At 48.4% G+C, this 17,816-nt stretch overlaps 6 protein-coding genes across 6 annotated transcripts; 2 read left to right on the forward strand and 4 right to left on the reverse strand.

Annotated features, from left to right (window-relative positions):
• Window positions 1-159: 159 nt before the first annotated feature.
• F5891DRAFT_1060878 (uncharacterized protein) lies at window positions 160-2,389 on the reverse strand. Its single transcript, XM_041362903.1, has 4 exons — window positions 1,694-2,389; window positions 1,564-1,641; window positions 1,351-1,516; window positions 160-1,318 (listed from the first exon to the last, which is right to left on the reverse strand). Exons 1-4 carry the CDS (start codon window positions 1,899-1,901, stop codon window positions 286-288), a joined length of 1,485 nt encoding a protein of 494 aa, XP_041220438.1. The 5' UTR covers window positions 1,902-2,389; the 3' UTR covers window positions 160-285.
• On the forward strand, window positions 2,389-3,546 carry F5891DRAFT_1060880 (uncharacterized protein). Its single transcript, XM_041362904.1, has 4 exons — window positions 2,389-2,852; window positions 2,905-3,099; window positions 3,160-3,243; window positions 3,295-3,546. Exons 1-4 carry the CDS (start codon window positions 2,663-2,665, stop codon window positions 3,432-3,434), a joined length of 609 nt encoding a protein of 202 aa, XP_041220439.1. The 5' UTR covers window positions 2,389-2,662; the 3' UTR covers window positions 3,435-3,546.
• Window positions 3,547-7,029, reverse strand: F5891DRAFT_1060882 (uncharacterized protein). Its single transcript, XM_041362905.1, has 4 exons — window positions 6,099-7,029; window positions 4,267-6,039; window positions 4,152-4,210; window positions 3,547-4,099 (listed from the first exon to the last, which is right to left on the reverse strand). Exons 1-4 carry the CDS (start codon window positions 6,882-6,884, stop codon window positions 3,832-3,834), a joined length of 2,886 nt encoding a protein of 961 aa, XP_041220440.1. The 5' UTR covers window positions 6,885-7,029; the 3' UTR covers window positions 3,547-3,831.
• A 45-nt stretch (window positions 7,030-7,074) lies between these two features.
• On the reverse strand, window positions 7,075-9,191 carry F5891DRAFT_1060885 (septin). The gene is made up of 11 exons (XM_041362906.1): window positions 8,966-9,191; window positions 8,760-8,891; window positions 8,617-8,698; window positions 8,428-8,565; window positions 8,253-8,370; window positions 8,101-8,202; window positions 7,902-8,050; window positions 7,757-7,852; window positions 7,623-7,704; window positions 7,482-7,561; window positions 7,075-7,424 (listed from the first exon to the last, which is right to left on the reverse strand). The coding sequence occupies exons 1-11, from the start codon at window positions 9,033-9,035 to the stop codon at window positions 7,370-7,372; spliced, it is 1,104 nt and encodes a 367-aa protein (XP_041220441.1). The 5' UTR covers window positions 9,036-9,191; the 3' UTR covers window positions 7,075-7,369.
• Window positions 9,192-9,926: 735 nt separating this feature from the next.
• On the forward strand, window positions 9,927-13,068 carry F5891DRAFT_960840 (muts domain V-domain-containing protein; the record flags this gene model as incomplete). The annotated part of the gene is made up of 10 exons (XM_041375775.1): window positions 9,927-10,007; window positions 10,062-10,944; window positions 10,995-11,475; window positions 11,532-11,623; window positions 11,671-11,819; window positions 11,880-11,969; window positions 12,022-12,143; window positions 12,193-12,544; window positions 12,598-12,816; window positions 12,868-13,068. The coding sequence occupies 10 exons, from the start codon at window positions 9,927-9,929 to the stop codon at window positions 13,066-13,068; spliced, it is 2,670 nt and encodes an 889-aa protein (XP_041220442.1).
• Window positions 13,067-16,678, reverse strand: F5891DRAFT_1060890 (aconitate hydratase). The gene is made up of 19 exons (XM_041362907.1): window positions 16,351-16,678; window positions 16,286-16,294; window positions 16,129-16,231; window positions 15,938-16,077; window positions 15,871-15,881; window positions 15,705-15,821; window positions 15,562-15,644; window positions 15,453-15,513; window positions 15,206-15,396; window positions 14,997-15,155; window positions 14,770-14,952; window positions 14,687-14,720; window positions 14,615-14,636; window positions 14,170-14,563; window positions 14,069-14,120; window positions 14,011-14,018; window positions 13,759-13,954; window positions 13,651-13,706; window positions 13,067-13,601 (listed from the first exon to the last, which is right to left on the reverse strand). The coding sequence occupies exons 1-19, from the start codon at window positions 16,656-16,658 to the stop codon at window positions 13,350-13,352; spliced, it is 2,379 nt and encodes a 792-aa protein (XP_041220443.1). The 5' UTR covers window positions 16,659-16,678; the 3' UTR covers window positions 13,067-13,349.
• Between the last annotated feature and the right edge of the window lie 1,138 nt (window positions 16,679-17,816).

The raw sequence follows: 17,816 nt of genomic DNA on the forward strand, positions 1-17,816 counted from the left end.
TACATACCCACGTTCGCTCATCGGAAGGATCTCACTGTACTTTGCCTTCCTCGCACTTGATACCTTCGGTATAATTTGTTGTTTAAACGTCATTATTAATGTGTTGTAGACGCCGACTGTAACAAACTCCATAATTATTCATTGTGAAATCCCTTCCCTCGTGTTACAACAATCTAAAGGCCTCGTTCCTGTCTTGAAGCTGTCATCAGGAAGACCTTGGAAGTACACCATCATTATGATTGGTGGAACGATCATAATGATGGGACGAGGAAGTGACAGTGGACTTCATGCCGTAGGAGGTCTCGAATTAAGTGTAAAAGACCTAAGTCGCTCCAATGATCCTGTGGTTGAGACAGAAAACCTGGAAGACAAGTTCAGTGGCGAGGGTCGAAAATCTTCTTTAAGGGGTTGCATCTGTGCAATACGGCGGTATCGCCATCTGGTGCGAAAGAAGAGAATGACTCCAAGGATCAACGAAAGTGCACCAAGGAATGAAAGTACTGTGATGATGGCAATCAAAGACCCTGCAAGCCGTGGCGATGACACAGCGTCGCTTTGTGGTGAAGGCGACGGTGTCAGTGACGACGATGCCTGCTGCGAACTTGAATGTGACTGCGCGTTAGGCGCTGATGAGGTGGACGTGGTTGTGGGGGATGGCGTAACGAGTGTGGAAGACACAAATGTGGAAAGAGGTGTCGGTGATGTCGCGGTAGCCGGGCTAGCAGTACTTTGTGAGGTTATTGTCACTAATGAAGCTGCTGGAACAACAGGAGATGGAGAGTGAGTGACAACAGGAGGTAGAAGGGAAGTGACAAGGGGAGGGATAGGGGCAAGGGGACGAACAGGGACAGCGGGAGAAATGGGAGGTAGGAGAGGAGTAACTATGGGAGGGGGGAAAGTAATCATAGGTGTTTCCGATGATGCAGGGGGTAACATTGGAGGTAATCCCTCGATTGTGGGCAAAATCGCAGGAGGACTAGTTACCACCGGTGCCACTGATGGCGGAACAGCAAGAGGTAAAGATGGAGCAGTAGGTGGCAGTATGCCTAATGATGCAGAGGACGTTACAGAAGAAGGCCCTCCGGGTATAGCTAAGGATGAAACACAATCACTGACTACTGTGGTCACCGATGGTGGGACATCAGGGGCCAAAAATAGAGCAGTAGCTGAAGATGTTTCTTGTGATGCAGAAAGCGTCGATGGAAACGACCCTTCGAGCACAGGAGAGGATGGGAAACATTCGGCCGCCGTTGTCACTGATGTCGGAACAGTAGGGGAAAAGATGGGGTAGTAAGCGTAAATGATGTAGGGGGCGTGACTGGAAACGTTCCTGCGGGATTAGGTGATGACGTAGGGCTATCAGTTCCTGCAGAAGACCCCCTAGTCTCCAACTGAAACAAGCTTGAGGAAGACGCAGAAGACGTGCTCGAATCCGATGTCGATGGCGATGAACTGGGTGGAGTTGCCGTAGCTCCAGTGCTCGTGAATGGCATCGCCGACGTTGTTGCTGTGGAAACTATCACGAGGTTAGGAGAAAATACAGACGGGTTAATATGAACTTACCGTCAGAGGCTGAGACGATATCTCCATCAAGTCCTGAATCTCTAGCTACACGCTGTAAGCCGTAAGATTGGTTGAAAACTGCAGATAGAGTAAAATCGTCTTTATTTGTTGATTTTCGAAGAATGCGTACCATAATTTTGGCCAACGACGGTAGCTGGGCTAAGTACAGTCGCCTCGGAAGATACGCAGATTTCCTGTTCTTGTGGGCCAACTGAAATGCGCACGGGAGCAGCTTGAACATCGTGAAAGGACCAGCAAAGGAGATTAAACAAAGAAATGAAGTATAAAGTACGGAGTACGAAATGAGAGTTGAAAAGGCGAATGAAGGTGCGCAGCATCTCCCCGGCGCCGAGCTCCAGAGCTCAAGAACAAAGAAATAAAAAGAAGAAGCAGGCAGGGTTTCCTCCATCGATGATTCTACCTCGTTATAGCATGGCAAATATCCACTTATTTGTGGAACGCACAGCTTCCCTGAGAGGCAAAGACAGACACAGAGTTGAACGTTGTGAAATCATTTGAGGCCACAGCCTAGCGAACATAGCAAAAACGCGGAGTGAAACGTTGCGAGACACTATCCTCTAGAATTAAGTATAGGTCAACCCGCTATCATGATGATGATTCGATGTGTCTTGCAATGGTTCGTTCGTAGAACTTCTTGGACAAGTTACACGTAGGACATGGTGACCTTGGACCCTGCCATCGTGAACTAGAGATAGGCGCTTGCTGAGGTGACACCGGCGCATCATCGTGATGGCATGCCTGTGTTCGAGGCCCAGCCCAAAAATAATATGTGCACATACCTGTTTTTTGCCGCACAGCGGCTAATAATGAAAATACTAAGGAGACAGTGACATCAGCTTCGGCCAGTTAGTAAAACTGACCTGCGCCATAGCATATAGCAACGCAAGTAAAAATCCATTATGAGCGGGGATGCCAAGGATTCACATTAGCAAGGGCGGCTTGGCGAGTTGCCGCATCAGCCAGCCGATTCAAGTTGAGAACCAAATCCCTGCGAAGGCGCTCGCTATAACAGTTCACCCTCATCCCTTCCGACTCTTCACCGCAAGTCTGAGTCCTTCAGACGCCTCAGAGTCCGGCCATGTCTGAAAAGAAAGTCCCAGCAAAAAGGAGAAGCAGGGCTACAATCAAAGCCGAAGACGACACCCACACCCCAAATTTAACAGGTCCACAACCAACTACGAGTACCTCTCGGAAACGAAAAGCCGCCAATCCTGCAGCGAGAGACCTGTTAGATGTACACGCCAGCAGAGAAGAACGACGGTCTGAACGTATGTCGAGATGCTATCTTGCCCCAGTCCGCTGCTCACACCCACATTCCAGTTGTAACAGTGCCTTCTCATATTCTGGAGCGTCAGCGCCATCGTCGTCCACACTCCCCATCAGATCCCCCATATCGCCGCATGCCCACTGACATACGCTCAGCGCGAAGACCCAGCGTACCGAACGTCACCCCACGACCACCACCGCGATCACGGAGATCGAGCATGCCAGGCCCTGAACGCAACATGCTGCAGCGTAAGCTACCCTTCAGGTTCCTATGTGATATGGCTCATTATTCCGTTTGTTGAACTTCAGATGCCTGGCATACTGTCATGACCACCGATCCTCTCGTTGACTCAGATGAGGAATGTCACGATAGTCACGTCCGAACAGACTATAGTGCGTTAATGTCATTTTCTCCTCCATAATGTTCCCTAAGATGGGTCGCAGTCAAGAGGATGCAGGTCATCTCTCGCCTAAGAGGCAGGCCACCAACTCCCGAAGGAGAAGAGCCTGCATATGGAACTCCAATGACCGTACGGTCATCACACTTCGAGGCCCACGCTGGGCGTGTACCCTCTGTATTCTGAAAACTTAGAATTGATAGACTGCGTCATGTACTATATTGTCTACCTCCTTGTTCTTTTAGTTTGTTGTATGTACTGGCTGTATAGACTACATCTGGACATCGGAACATTCGGCAGTTTGAGCAATTGATTTGTAGCCTACATTCAATATGCACAGAATTCCAAAGTGTGTAATGTATAGTATGCAAGGGAGGGGACGTGAGAGGTGCACCGAACGAAGACAAAGACAAAGGCGCGGAAAAAAACACGCAAAAAAAGAACGCGAAAAAAGTAGAATAAATAAACTAAAAATGTAAGCTAAAACATATTCTGGTGAACCCATCTAGTCCCGAAATAAAACACATACTGCTTCGTAACAGTATTACAGCTTCGCAGACCGAGGGAATGGGGGTTTGCCTCACTATTCTGCGAGCCACTTTTCGCACTTTTTGGCGTACTTGTCGAGCAGCTGCGCCAGGTCACGGATGACGAATGTCAGCACGACGCTCGCAAAGAACTCGGAAGCGCGTTTTAGCTTGACTTCTGCAGCAGCCCGGAGATCTATAGGGAACGCTGCGTATGTGGCTGCGACTGGCTGCGATAACAATGCCTTTGTATGTTCATCGATAAGCTGAGCTATAGTAAACAGCTTATTTAATCCAGACACATAAGCAGCAGGCGAATCGAGGCTATTTCATACGTTAATACAAGTCAAGGATGCAATGAAAGCGAGACACGAACTTTTTTCCGTTGGTAAACTTGTCAATCTGCCGAGTGAGTTTACCTCCCCATGATGTTACCTGAAGAAACAAGTAGTGTCAACTTACGAGGACGAATAAACCGTCTTGAAACTTACCCCCCCACTTTTCTTAACAACAAAACCTTCGCCTACACTAAGCTTCTTGCCAAAGTTTGCGACGACACTATCGCATATCGAGGAAAACTCCTCTAATTTACCTACCCATGTCTCAGCTTCCTTGCGAGTTACACTGCCGATACCCAAAGCTAGTCCACTGCCGACGCTCGCGCCAAAAGATTCCACGCTGCATTGCTGCATCTCCTCCAGGGCTGAGCAGAGTACCTCTACAACGCGGACTTTCTCTGGTATGTTTGTGAGCTTAGCCCCTCCTTGTGACCAAACCTCTTGCGGCACATGCAATCGTCTGGTGATGTAACCACCAGACTTTGAGGTCATGGTATTCGCCAGGAGTGCCATCATATGATACGGCTTCCTTTGACTGTCAGCGGGTGGAGCGGGTGGAAGCGGAGAAGTGGGTGTAGTCGGCAAATTGGATATCAGGGCTGGTGGAGGTACCAGCGCTAATGCCAGAGACGGGGATAATAATTCTGTCTGCAGAGTCAATTGCGGCAGTTGTGGTATATTAATGCTGATGTTCTGCTGCAACTTGGAAGGATTGGACATTTTACGGGGTATTAGTCCGTTAAGCCCTGCTGTGTGTGGTAATGGGGGTCGTTGAACATCGAACGGGGAGATACGGCCATTAGCTACAGAAGGCCGTCGTCCTGGCTGTGACGACGCGCGATGTCGTCCAACTACGAGAGGTACTGTGTTAGGGGGTACCGGTGATCCGGCAGGCTTCGGGGTGGGAAGAGAGAATATCGACGGTGAATGTGATTCAGTAGGCGAAGGGCTGTCGGTAGAAGGGGGAGCAGACATCTTGGTGCGCCTCTGATGAATCGTACCCATCGCCAGGGAGGTGCTGATCAATTGTTGACCACTGATCACGCTCATCGACTCTCCGCGGACTCGTGGAACAACAACTTGTTGTGGTGGCGATTCCAGTGACCGTATAGAGTATGATGTGGCTGTGGGTGAAGGAAGTGGGGGTAGTGGGTGAGAGTCCCGGATTGCAGTGCGTGGCGTGTCAGGCCGTCGGGGTAAGGAAGCTGTAAGATCTTGGTCGTATAGGTTCTCTAGAGTGGGAGGGCCCACAATCCTGACGCCCTCTTCAGTGACGGCAGTCAGTCTAGTTCCTGACCCTGTTCGTCTGTGTCCAATTGAATTTCCGCGTGGGCAGGTAGCTTCTAGGAACCTGCCGGTCTGTGAAGGCATCGTTGCGGACATGGCGGGTACGGCAGAGTCTGGGGGTGGTGGTAGAGGAGACAAAGTTGGAGGTGGGGCGGCGGGAGGAAAAATAGAAGCTGCTCGAGGTCGGCCAGTGACTGATGGGGTATATTGGGTGCGGTTCGCCGGAAGGGTTGCGTTTCGGTTAAGAGAATTATTGGAATCTTGTGGACCAGATGATGAAAGAGGTGACAGAGGTGCAGCATAAGGATGTTGAGGTGATATGCCATTGGTTCTTTGACCGAATTCAGTGGACAAATAAGTAGCATTGAGAAGGGCAGCTCCAATGCCTTCATGGCCATCATTGTCGTCATCATGGTTATGGTTAAGTACTCCGACGTGCTGAGGCTCGTCTTGAGTGTGTTCCGTTGGATACGAAGAGACTTTATGAGAGTCAGAAGTGGGTGAGATGGACGATGGTGATCCAGGTTGTGTGGACTCTGTAGATGTGGAAGGGGCGTAGACAGAGGATGGGGAGTGGGGTATGGGAGGTATACTGTATATCAGGCTGAGAATGTTCATACGGTCAGCATAAGTGTCGTGCTGAAAGGGATAAAATGAAATCAGGATGGATTCGGGACTGGAATGAGGAAATTTCTTACTATTGATTTAAGACGTCTGACTTCTTCTTCTTGTGCGACCACACTTCTCCGCCTGCCATTTCGTCTTGGACGCTCTGTGCTGTCTTCGCCTCTTCTTACTCGCTCCATAACTTCACTAAGCAAAGCGACACTTCGACCGTATGCCATGACAGCAGCATGGGGGTCATCGTTGGTAGAATCTAACTGGACTGCTTCACGGGCGAGTTCCAAGGCTCTTGTGAGGGCACGTCTTGAAGATGGGCGAGATTGGGAGGGTGTGCGAGACTGAGCCGGTGACAACAAGAGACGGTCAGGCACGATATCCTGGTGGTGTGAAGATGACGTTGGCTGAAGGATAGATCTATGCGAGGGGTCGGAAAAAAGGCTGGGGTCATGTGCGACGGTGCTGGAAGAAGGCTGGGGACTGTTGGACACGGAAGTAGAGGCTTGCCTTGTTTGAAACGCGGCTATTGCAGCGAGATTTGCAGAGGCTGAAGGTCTACCATTATTGGCGTGGCTAGGACCACTACCACTAGTGCTTGACCTGTGTCTTGTAGTATATGGAAGTTCTTCGGAAGAAGGTTCAACATCATCAGGATGGCAGATTGGAGCTGATGGTAGACTTGGAATTGGTTGACTCGGTGGTGGGCCTGCGGGAGGAAAGTTGGCGGCGGAAGAACGACGACGAGATGTAAGGGTGAAGGATGAAGGAGGAGGTACAGGTGAAGAGGGAGGAGACGCGTGATCTTGGGATGGGCGTGGACGATGAATTATAGAGAGTGGGCGAGTATTAAACTCGGGTTCCATGACGGGGAGCTCGATGAGCAGAGTTCCCTCCTTCAATGTTGATATAAACCCGAAACAGGATTTCAGTAGCAAGATATCTCAAGATATCTCCCTATGGTCTAGCTATCGAGAACCGAAACTAAAGAGCGTAGTCCACACCAACGTGCTCAACGTCAACAACGATCCGAGTTTGGTATCTCACTCAGCTCCGAAACTCAAAAACACATTCATAGATCATCATCTTAGACACAAAAAAATAATTGGAAAACGTAAAAGCAGCAAATGTCTCTTCGAATGCATTTCCACTAAAAAACGATTACGAACTGTCAAGAAGCCTCGAAAGCTGGGTAAATTTCGCGTAAGGAATGGCAATGGATTATCCGGTATATATAAAATCGCAGAGTAGACGGAAAACGAGCGGGCGGACAAGTGAGGAAGGATTTTGCACACAGGGAGGGTATAGTTGTCGACCATAGTGCCCAACATATCTAACCATCCACTTACTTTCAGTCTCGGAATTCTGCCTGAGACCCTTGAGCAACAAGACGACTCTCCAAATTTCTAAGTTATCTTCACATCAGCCAAAACTTTACTCCGCACATTTCCATAGAAACTTACCTGAGCGATTCTTCTTTGGCCAAAAGCTCTTGTCGCTTTTCGTTGATCTCTCGCTGAACTTTGAGTTCGATCTCACGAAGCTATTCGTCCACAAGAAGAGTTCGTCAGCATAATCAAAATCAACGGTTTATTATCACTTACTTTCTCCTCTTCCCTGCGAAGCTGCTCTTCTTTCAGACGCACGCTCTGAGTTGCCAGCTCTTCTGGGAGAATAGAAGAATCGCTACACGATTTATTGATTAGTGTGGACGTCAGCATCAAATCAATATTCTCACTGGGTGTCGGCGTGCACCGTTCGAGAAAGCTTCTCAGTACGGTAAGTCTCGTAAAGCACGTCATGCGTCAGTGACTTCAGGTCACCAAGGTGGGAGCTAAACCAACTCCTTTAGCATTTTCTACAAAATGCAAGATCGCACTGACTTCAACAATGCACTCCGTAGTCTGCTAAAGTCGGAATGTTTTGGGTTGTCGACCTCGGCAACACCCCAAGGGTATATCCTAGCGCGTACCGGTTGCCCGTCCAGTTCGATTTCTTCCTCCGAACCGATGATGGCAAAAGGAAGTAATGCCTGCGGCATTTACGTAAATGGCCAGCTTAGACTCAAATTATGTCACATACCCGCAACTCGCTGTTGTCCTGAATGGTCTCCTCGTCGTCTTCCTCCACGTCGTAAGGGAAGTTGTAGACGGGGATGTCGTAGTGCTCGATATCCTCCATGATCTACAACATCGCGTCAACACAGATCAAAAAATAAAACCGGGAGAACGAACCCGCTTCTTGAATCCCCGAAGCTCGCTGGGTGTCAAAGAATCTGCTTTTCCAATAACAGGAATCACATTAACACGAGGCGAAAGGCGGCGCATCAGCTCAATATCCATCTCCCTCAGGCTATATCATAGCCCAGTTAGCGTACCATATCAACGTGACGCACAAAAATATGCGTACGAATGACCCGTCGGAGGGATGAAGTACAAGAGCGCATGCACACGGTTATCCCTGAAGCGAGGGTTACGTTTAATACGAGACTCCTCAGCCAAAATATCATCGTATTGACGCTCGAGGTAGCCAACAATTTCTTGGAAGCTAAAACCAAACGTTATTCAGTGAGATATGTAAGGATGGGTATATACGAACGCAAACTCATTGTCGATGTTGTCCCCAAAACCAGGCGTGTCAACAATGGTAAGGGCAATGCGAACGCCATCCTCCTCCAACTCTGTGACAATGCATGACGTGTTTAAATAAGGTGTAAACAATACATGACTGGTGCAACTAACCGACGTTGGCAGGCTTAATCCTGATACCCTCCTCAATGTGCGCGGTATCTGGGTTGTCGGAGACCTTGTGCACCAGGACTTCGGACTCGCAAAGGGTATTCACAAAGGTCGTACGGCCAGTTCCAGAGGCACCTGCAACACGTTGAGAAAATCGACCGGTCAACAAACACCGAACAAGTCGAAATAGCATGTGGAAAGCGACTGACCAACGACCATCAGGGTGAACTGGACACCCTTCTTGACCTTGTTTCCTCTGCGTCTGCCGGCGAAAGACATTTTGTGGGAAGTTTGAGTAACTTTGGGTTGCTTCACTTGCGTGCAGAGCAAAGCAGAGACGAAGGGGAAAGTTGACTTCGTCCCATTAAAACTCCGCTCAGCCGCGCCACTGTCGCGACGGGACCGAATACTGTGTAGCACTTCTCTCCACCGTGCATCTCTAACTTTACATTGAACAATAACTAACGCGCTTTGGAATGATAGTTCTTAGTACGGCATGTCGTCGCACGTCTTGTTGTGGCAGACGGGGGTTGCTGCCCGACCTCCAGATGCGCCCTTTTCATTCAGGTTTCGTGTCTTGTCTCGATGACGCGGTTACAGTTAAGGCTTTACGCTCCTCGGTGACCATCACAAGGAAGAAATTTTCAGAGCTGCCGAAGCGACGCGTCGTGGTGAAGGATCATTCGCTTCTAGCTCCTTCTGCCAAGCTGCAGAGCACAAGTGACGCGAGCGTCCCTAATGATCTTGTAATTCCTTCTTGTACGCAATTCAGATGTATTTTTGATATCCCTTCCTTATGAAAAGTAAATGCGCATGCGGTCTATCCAGCTTTTCGCTCGAACGTCACCAAGGATTCCTCTGATGCACTTGAAAGGAGTGTAATAAACAAACAAGGTTTGGATACTCAATCGCAGCAAGGTAGTGCAGTTGTCGAGGAAGAACAACCCAGAAAACACAGAGGTCGACGAAAAGCAGCGGTATCTGATTGTTCTCTCACTACCGACACAGGTACATTCATTCCTCAGCCGATCGATTGCAGACTGTCATGTATTTCTAACAGGAGCAGACGTCCCCGCAACTACCGACACTCCAATGAAGATTCGCCGGCGTCGAAAAATAAAGGTAGACGACTCGGAAGACTGTACTCCACCTCCAAAACAGCCGCGCAACATGCTTGCCACTGAGATCCTGAACAACCTTGCTAAATTTCCCCATTGTATCCTCCTGACTCGTGTTGGTCAATTTTATGAGGTGCGACGCGCTCGTCTCTACTTTGACGGACTTCACTTAACTGGTTCTGTGCAGTCCTACTTTGACCAAGCAATCGAGGTCGCTCGACTACTGAACATCAAGCTGACTTCTCGCGTCTGGGACAAGCAAAGTATCGCCATGTGCGGTTTCCCATTCATGTATCTGGACAAGTATCTCAAAGTGCTTGTCCAACAAAATAAACGGTTCGTCGCCATGTGCGAAGAATTTCCTCGATATTCTGCGTCAGGCCAGAAACCCGAGTTCGATAGACGAGTAGTTCGCGTGATAACCCCTGGGACACTTATCGATGAGCCATTCATCAACCAGTTTGAAAACAACTATCTATTGTCCATCAGCGTTAATGGCACGATGCAAGAATTGGATGCCACTCCTATAGGATTAGCCTGGATCGACGTTTCTACAGGTGAATTTTTCGTAAAGACGTCGTCTAGGGAGGCTCTGAAAGATGACCTGGCGAGGATTTGCCCGCGAGAGGTTGTCCTAGAGGATAAACTCCAAGCCAACTTCTCGCATCCCATTCATCAGCTGCTTGTGGACGAAGGCCACTTTGTTTCGTATGTTACACCTTCTCAAGGTACCTTGGTGAAGGATTTGCCCCAGGCTGCTGCTGCTCCAGGTGACCTCAACAAACTGGAAGGGGACTTGACTTCTGTTCCATCTGCGTATTCTCCTGGGGAGTCGTCCGCTATCACAATTCTTACCAACTTTCTGCACGTTCACCTGTTGGAGCACATGCCAAGTCTCTCAATGCCAAGCCGCGAAGGCAACATGGAGCGCATGCAAATCGACTCTCATACTATCAAGGCACTTGAAATTAGGGAAAGCACGCGAGAAGGTGGCACAACAGGTAGCTTGCTGAGCGTCGTTAAAAGGACTGTAACACGCAGCGGAACACGTCTACTGGCTCGATGGTTGTGTAGGTTTTTGTTATTTGATGGAATTTCAAAGCCCTCAACACATACTCAGGCTCACCGAGCACATCAGTCAAAGAAATACAAGCTCGGCAGTCATTGGTAGCCTTCTTTCATGCCAGGCCACATTTACTCAGCGATGTCAGGCAGTTCTTGGACGAAGTCGAAGACACGACACGAATTGTTCAGAGATTCCTTCTTGGGCGAGGTGATCCTGGCGATTTGGTTTCGATCAGCAAGACGATTAACGTTTGGAGTGCAATCCGCAAGCGCTTGGAACTCGAGAAGCAGATGGAAAGCTCGGAACGAGGCTTTCTGCTTTCGGAAGATTGGTCAAGTGTCGATACTCTTTTATGTCGAATGGCAGATCTCCAAGACCTCGAGAGTCGAATTAATCTGGCTTTGCGAAATATTGAAACTACGGACGAGTCGAGAGATGATCAAGACGCCAGTGGCTCTCTGCCAACAGACGCAGAGGAGCCCAGCAAAATTGGTTTCAAGTTTGATATACCCTCTAGGTGTTTCATTCGACCAGAGTACGCAGCATTGTCGATCCAGACCCTACCCTCATTGCTTACGTTTCATGGTTTAGATTTTCTCCGCAATTGGCATCTCTGCATAACAACCTCGTCGACTTACTAGAGCAAAGAAGGAAAATGGAACGTCAACTTCAAATAGACTATGGTGAGGCACATATCTTCCAACGGGCCGCTGCTGACTCACTTGAGCAGAAGCACCTTCTTTGACCCTGCGGACTTCTCCTGCGCAAGGAATGCATGTCCACATCGGTCGCTCGAGGAGAGACCAGGCTGCTGTGAAGGCATCACCGCTGTTCATTAATATATCAGAGAGCGGTTCCACTAGCTCCTATTTTTACCAGGTCTATCTATCCCCCTTCCTCTTCCATGAAAAGTGTCTCATTTAAAATGATCGGTTGTAGCTATGGTCATCTCTAGGTAATCAGCTAGTTGAAACTGCGACGGCGATCACAAATGCTGAGAAGGAAGCTTTCAACCTGTTGCGGAATGAGGTTGGTTGCCCCCATCCAAAACGTGCTATTTTAGGTTCATTTGAAAAATCAGGTCAAAGCTTTTGCGACCCATCTTCGAAGGAATGCGCGGATAATGGATGAATTGGATGTTACCCTCGGGTTTGCGGTTCTTGCAGCTGAATTACGGTTCACCAGGCCCGTTATTACAGATAAGTACGTTGCTCAATGGACATCCCCCTGACCCTTACTTACGTTATATGAGCATGACATATGAGGTGACCAATGGACGACATCCAACTGTAGAACTTGGCCTGCTCACTTCAGGTCGGGTCTTCACCCCGAACTCCGTGGTACTGGAACGTGCCTCCCGGGTTCACATAATCACAGGCCCGAACATGGCAGGGAAATCGACATTCCTGCGACAAACAGCTTTGATTGCTATACTCGCTCAGACTGGTTCCTTTGTACCCGCGGACCACGCTGTCATCGGAGTTGTAGACAAACTCTTTTCCAGAGTAGGGGCCAAGGATGATCTGTTTCGTGACAGAAGTACTTTCATGGTGGAGATGCTCGAAACAGCTGAAATTTTACGTCGGGCAACTCCAATGAGCTTGGTGGGTTATCCGTTTACTCCTTCCAGCGCGTACGAAGATTGAAAATCCTGTAGGTCATCATGGATGAAGTGGGTCGTGGGACTACTGTAAAAGATGGTCTGGCAATAGCGTTTGCTGCCGTCCATTATCTCGTCACCCAAAATCAGTGTCGAGCTTTGTTTGCAACTCATTTTCATGAACTCGCAGATATGCTTGGTTACTCCGATAGTCACTGTGGCGGCGGCGTCTTCCAAGAGGTTGGGTTCTTTTGTACAGATGTCGATGAGACGGACGTGAGCGATCAAATTGAACTTGTGTTTATGTCTACTCAGGAGAACTATCAGGACAACCATTTTGCCTACTCACATCATTTGCGGCCAGGCGTGAATCGAGATAGTCATGGCCTCAAGGTCGCTCAATTGGCAGGCATGCCAGAATCTGCTGTCCTTCTTGCTAAACAAGCTTTGGATGCACTCAAAGGACAGGACCACATCGGATCTCAACAACTGTCTTCCCTGGGACAATCTTTAACGAAATCAAGGTAGCATACATTCCCCATTCCCCTAATAGCAATGATATATACCCGCACCTTTTGTACATTACAATGTGAATGTAATTGTCTCTTGTTTTCCATTTTCATGTCCATTGGGGTAATCTACCATATTTCGGACAATACTATCTAGTATAAAGGGCACCTGTACACTGTCGCATCACTAAAATCGCAAATACCCCAATGTAGGGCGTACCCCACTGGTTCGCCGTTCCCGCCGGCCGGTTTAGATGATCACGTGATTGAACCACCGTAACAGTAGATGTAATCGGTTCATCATGACAGCTGTGAGCGAATGAAATTGAGGGCAGAACCCGCGCGGAGCCACTTCAACTGGTCTTCCGACATGGTATGTTTTGTAAGTATCTCAAATACCTCGCCGGTACGCTTGGTGACTTTAAGCTTGACTTCGGCGTTTTGTCGTCCCTCGATAAGGTCTGCCAAGCCGATAGTCTGGACTACGTCACCTGATCCGATGCGAGAGTAGTCGTTCTTGTCAGCGAACCAAAGGGGAAGAACTCCTTGTTTCTGCATCCCAATTAGACTGATATTCCATAGTTGTTCAAGCACAACTCGCCTTCAAGTTAGTCTCGTGAATTCGAGCAAAAGACCTTGCAACAATCATTGCACACCCTTAACACAATTTAGAAACTGCTCGAATGCGATGCGAGATATTGCAACGCACCATAGAATCTAGGCTGGAGTGCAGCATGCTCACGAGCACTACCTTCGCCATAATTGTCATCAACGACCAGAGTCCAAGGCTCATTGCGAGCTTTGAACCGTTTTGCGACTGCGGGAATGGTGTCGGTGTCGGTCTCGCCAGTGGCCTGATCATAGTCGAATGCAACATTCACGTCGCCCCCTTCGTCGTTCACAGCCTGCATTGGTTGTCAGGTTAATATCATACTTAAAGACGGCAGCTTGCGCAACACACCGTAATAACTGCGAATAATAGTCAGAACGAAATGTGCTAAGAGTACGCAAAGACGTACGAAGATTCTCAGAAATGTTAGTAAGATGTCCTTTGTATTTCAACCAGGGGCCCTGTACGTAAGTTAGCTTGGCAACTTCGGTAAACATTTATATCACTTACAGCCGCAGAGATGTGGTCAGTAGTGCATTTCCCTCTTACACGCATCAGTACTTTCAAGGGCGGGAGTTCCAGACCCCTGTTGCCGAAATGACTTGGGAAAGGCTCCAACAATTCAAGACGCTGAGAGTCCGCACAAATGATAATCTCGGTTTCTGGTTGTGGCTCTGGCGTGGGAGAAGGGTAGTAGTTGGTGTTACCTTGAGTGAAACCTTCTGTTGGTAAATCCTGTCCGGCGGGTGGAGCGAACCTGAACGGTTTGCCAGAGGGCAGAGTCAGGGTATCCGTTATCGGATTAAACGAGAGTGATCCAGAAAATGCCATAGCCGTCACAATCGTAGGTGATGCGAGAAAGTTCATAGTGAGTCGGTTTCCATCATTGCGAGACTTGAAGTTCCTGCATCATTAAAGATAAGTAATGTCACAGGTTAAAAGGCGTCTTTCTTACCTATTGAAAGATGTCAAAATTGCTTTGAAAAATGTTTAGCTTGTCCAATCAATATTTACTAGATCCATTTACCGTTTTCTTCATCCTTCATATCATCTCGTTTCCACTAAGTGAAGAAGTCAAAAATTGTGATGAGGGATAAATGTAGTCCGTACTTGACCGATACAGGGACCGCAAGCATTTGCCAAAACCACAGCGCCGACATCTTCCAAAGTGCTTGTAATGCCGTCGCGTTCCATAGTCGCCCGAATCTGTTCAGAACCGGGAGTGCAAAGGAAAGGAACCTTGGTGACCAGGCCAGCAGCCTTTGCTTGTTTGGCCAAATCTGCTACTTGCGTCTACATCGGGTCAGCAGTGTGCAATCAAATCAAAAATAATTTACCATGTCTTCATATGAACTATTAGTGCACGAACCAATGAGGCCGGCGGAAAGCTCGTCCTTCCAACCCTGCTCTTTCACGAAAGACCCGAACTTTGATAAAGGTGTTGCCAAATCAGGAGTGAAAGGACCGTTGATAGTTGGTTCGAGTTCGGACAAGTTCTGTAGATGCGAATAAGATACCTAGTCCGTTGAATCAAGGACAACCGTACTATTTCAATAACTTCGTCATATTCAGCACCTTTATCAGCGTTCAGGAAGCCCATTGATGCAGCATGGTCAGCAGCACGAGCGACGGGCGCACGTCCTGTTGCATTCAAGTACGCGCGCATATTCTCAGTGTATGGGAAAGTAGAGGTGGTAGCACCGACTTCAGCTCCCATATTAGCAACCGTAGCGAGACCTAGCACGGAATCCTGATCAGTGCAAAATTAACCTACATTTCTGGTTCTAGTTCACCTGTACATGATTGGTTGGCCACACCAGGGCCAAAGTACTCCAGAATGCGTCCAGTGCCTCCCTGGATATGGGTTCATAACTCATTTTCACAAGTTGGTAAATGACTTACCCGAACTGTTAATTTTCCAGCGAGGTGAAGGATCAAGTCCTTAGGCGTTGCCCACCCACTGAGTTTCCCAGTCAAGTGTATGCCTGATATCATTTATGTTAGAAGGCGAAGGCACCGCATAGCTATGATCTAAATTATCTCACCAACAACCTGAGGGGCCTTCAGTTCCCAAGGAGTTCCAGTCATAGCGTCAACCGCATCAGCACCTCCAACACCAATAGCCAACAGACCGAGCCCTCCGGCATTAGGCGTATGTGAATCTACCACTACGTCAGTCCAGCAACCTAAGTTGTCGCAAGGCCAACTCACCTGTGCCCAGCCTGTTTATTGACATCTTTCAAAACCTATAAGGCACATGCAACACGGATGCACTCACATGAGTATTCCTGGAGCAGCATAGTTCTCGAGTACGATCTGGTGAATGATACCGGAGCCCGGTTTCCAGAATTCGATACCGTACTTGCGAGCAGCACTTTCAAGGAAATCGAACACTTCTTTATTGGAAGTAATCGACCGCTTGTGTCCTTCTCATGAGTAACAAGTGCTGTTCCGAGGACGGAACCAAACCTTCAAGTCTGATTCTGCACCATTGATAGCTTGAATGAGATGGTCACAGTGTATGCTGGTTGGAACGGCACATTGAGAGAGACCGGCACTCATGAACTGAAGCCTAGCAGGAATGTCAAATCACAATATCTGCACCAAGGACAAATATAATGCATACAAAGCCATTCTATAAACAAGTACATGATCAATATTGGCTCAGAATAATGTGCAATAATAACATACTGGGCGGAAGCATCCTGCATTGCGACTCGCTGAGGAGTAAGCTGCAGGTAGCTCTCTCCCCTGATCTTCCCTCCTCCAGACAGGCTCTTTTCCGGATCATTGAGATGACTGTACAAGATTTTTTCGGCTAAAGTCAGAGGACGGTTGTTCAAGAGCTCCCGAACGTGCTCCAATTTTCCAATAAGCTGGGCATAAGGTGGGGTGATCGAAGAACAGTCCTTTTCGTAAAAGGGTGTGTGTGTTGCTAGACTTCGCCTGAGGGTGGGTCCTGCAGCGAGGGCACTGCTCCGCAGGGTTGTTGAAAGCATCTTGATGCTTATCCTCTGCCAGTGCCTTCCAGACCCAGTCTTATATTGAAAGAACACGTTTTCCGTATTCGGTTCGGTTCAGTCACATATTTTTCTCGATCCAATCATATCGAAACGCTTATAAATTACACTGATAGTACTAGCGAGCCGGCGATCGCCACTGTCTTTGTTCTTAGGTATTGTACTCCAGCTATGCTTTATCCCTGACAAATCTCCTGGCTTGCTGGTGATATTTATCACTTGGTCTTTGCATGCATGTGACGTGTCTTCTGGCCTGACAGACACCAAAACGTACCACACTCCGACTGCATTTGCAGGTGAGTGGTATTCCGGGTGTTCAGCGCTCAGGTACCAGACAATCAGATTGCCTTATTGCGAGCGCGTTCAACTGTCGCAGAAGCAGTGGTGATAACCACCAGAATGTCTGAAACTCACTCATACGGAACGGTGATGTAATATTGCGGGTGCATCACAGTATATGGGGCAATCAAATATGTCATGTCCTGAGGGGGTAGGCAGTCACACACGAGTGGCGCGGAACGGAGCCCAGTTGACGATAAACGACCTGTAAAATCAACGTAAAGAATAAACTTACATCACAGGAGAACAGCGAGAATTCAGCAAAAACCCGAACTCGGCAGGTACTCATGTACATAGTGGTAGAAGAGGAGCTGCCATATGAGAATAAAGGTAATGAGCATCGTGAACAGAGAATAAGCTCAAACGAGCCTGAGTTAAAATGGATCACGGCCCATGTACCGGCAATTCCCGTTAGTCATCGACATCATTTGGACAAGTTGCTTTCGTACTGTGCCTTACTCCTAGGCCATTCGACTCCAAAGAAAAGGCACGAAATGTCAGCTGCAAATTTATGGTTATGAATTTTACATGGGAGGCGAGGTTTAGACGCACCCATGCCACCCCAGGAGCTCAGCCTGACGCTCACACCACACCAGCCCGGCTTCCCCACAGCCTTGTAAAAGTACTTCTTCACCGTATCCTGAGCATCCTAGGAGAGCGCTTTGACGACGTTAATTATCTCTGATGACTTCGTGCTATTCAGTATCGAAACAACGAACAACGGTCTGCAACGTTTGTTGCGCAAATGTCAGCGTATTGGTGTGGTGTCGTGCAACAATAAAGTCGCCTCAGCTTCCT

The sequence above is a fragment of the Suillus fuscotomentosus genome, assembly GCF_016647785.1.
Source record: "Suillus fuscotomentosus strain FC203 chromosome Unknown F5891scaffold_74, whole genome shotgun sequence".
NCBI classification, from domain to species: Eukaryota; Fungi; Basidiomycota; class Agaricomycetes; order Boletales; family Suillaceae; genus Suillus; species Suillus fuscotomentosus.

What these genes read in the sequence shown, in the direction of transcription:
- F5891DRAFT_1060878 (XM_041362903.1), bottom strand. Translation starts at nt 1,901, where the DNA reads ATGCTGCGCACCTTCATTCGCCTTTTCAACTCTCATTTCGTACTCCGT. An exon ending in CGTCGTTGGCCAAAATTATG is followed by an intron (nt 1,642 to 1,693) that starts GTACGCATTCTT and finishes CTCTATCTGCAG; the next exon opens with TTTTCAACCAATCTTACGGC. An exon ending in TATCGTCTCAGCCTCTGACG is followed by an intron (nt 1,517 to 1,563) that starts GTAAGTTCATAT and finishes ACCTCGTGATAG; the next exon opens with TTTCCACAGCAACAACGTCG.
- F5891DRAFT_1060880 (XM_041362904.1), top strand. Translation starts at nt 2,663, where the DNA reads ATGTCTGAAAAGAAAGTCCCAGCAAAAAGGAGAAGCAGGGCTACAATC. An exon ending in AGAAGAACGACGGTCTGAAC is followed by an intron (nt 2,853 to 2,904) that starts GTATGTCGAGAT and finishes CCCACATTCCAG; the next exon opens with TTGTAACAGTGCCTTCTCAT. An exon ending in TCACGTCCGAACAGACTATA is followed by an intron (nt 3,244 to 3,294) that starts GTGCGTTAATGT and finishes GATGGGTCGCAG; the next exon opens with TCAAGAGGATGCAGGTCATC.
- F5891DRAFT_1060885 (XM_041362906.1), bottom strand. Translation starts at nt 9,035, where the DNA reads ATGTCTTTCGCCGGCAGACGCAGAGGAAACAAGGTCAAGAAGGGTGTC. An exon ending in ACGGTGCACGCCGACACCCA is followed by an intron (nt 7,705 to 7,756) that starts GTGAGAATATTG and finishes TAAATCGTGTAG; the next exon opens with CGATTCTTCTATTCTCCCAG. An exon ending in TTCGCAGGGAAGAGGAGAAA is followed by an intron (nt 7,562 to 7,622) that starts GTAAGTGATAAT and finishes GTGGACGAATAG; the next exon opens with CTTCGTGAGATCGAACTCAA.
- F5891DRAFT_1060882 (XM_041362905.1), bottom strand. Translation starts at nt 6,884, where the DNA reads ATGGAACCCGAGTTTAATACTCGCCCACTCTCTATAATTCATCGTCCA. An exon ending in TCAGACGTCTTAAATCAATA is followed by an intron (nt 6,040 to 6,098) that starts GTAAGAAATTTC and finishes TATCCCTTTCAG; the next exon opens with CACGACACTTATGCTGACCG. An exon ending in TTGTTAAGAAAAGTGGGGGG is followed by an intron (nt 4,211 to 4,266) that starts GTAAGTTTCAAG and finishes TTGTTTCTTCAG; the next exon opens with GTAACATCATGGGGAGGTAA.
- F5891DRAFT_1060890 (XM_041362907.1), bottom strand. Translation starts at nt 16,658, where the DNA reads ATGCTTTCAACAACCCTGCGGAGCAGTGCCCTCGCTGCAGGACCCACC. An exon ending in GGCCAACCAATCATGTACAG is followed by an intron (nt 15,397 to 15,452) that starts GTGAACTAGAAC and finishes ATTCCGTGCTAG; the next exon opens with GTCTCGCTACGGTTGCTAAT. An exon ending in GCGGTCCCTGTATCGGTCAA is followed by an intron (nt 14,721 to 14,769) that starts GTACGGACTACA and finishes TTCTTCACTTAG; the next exon opens with TGGAAACGAGATGATATGAA.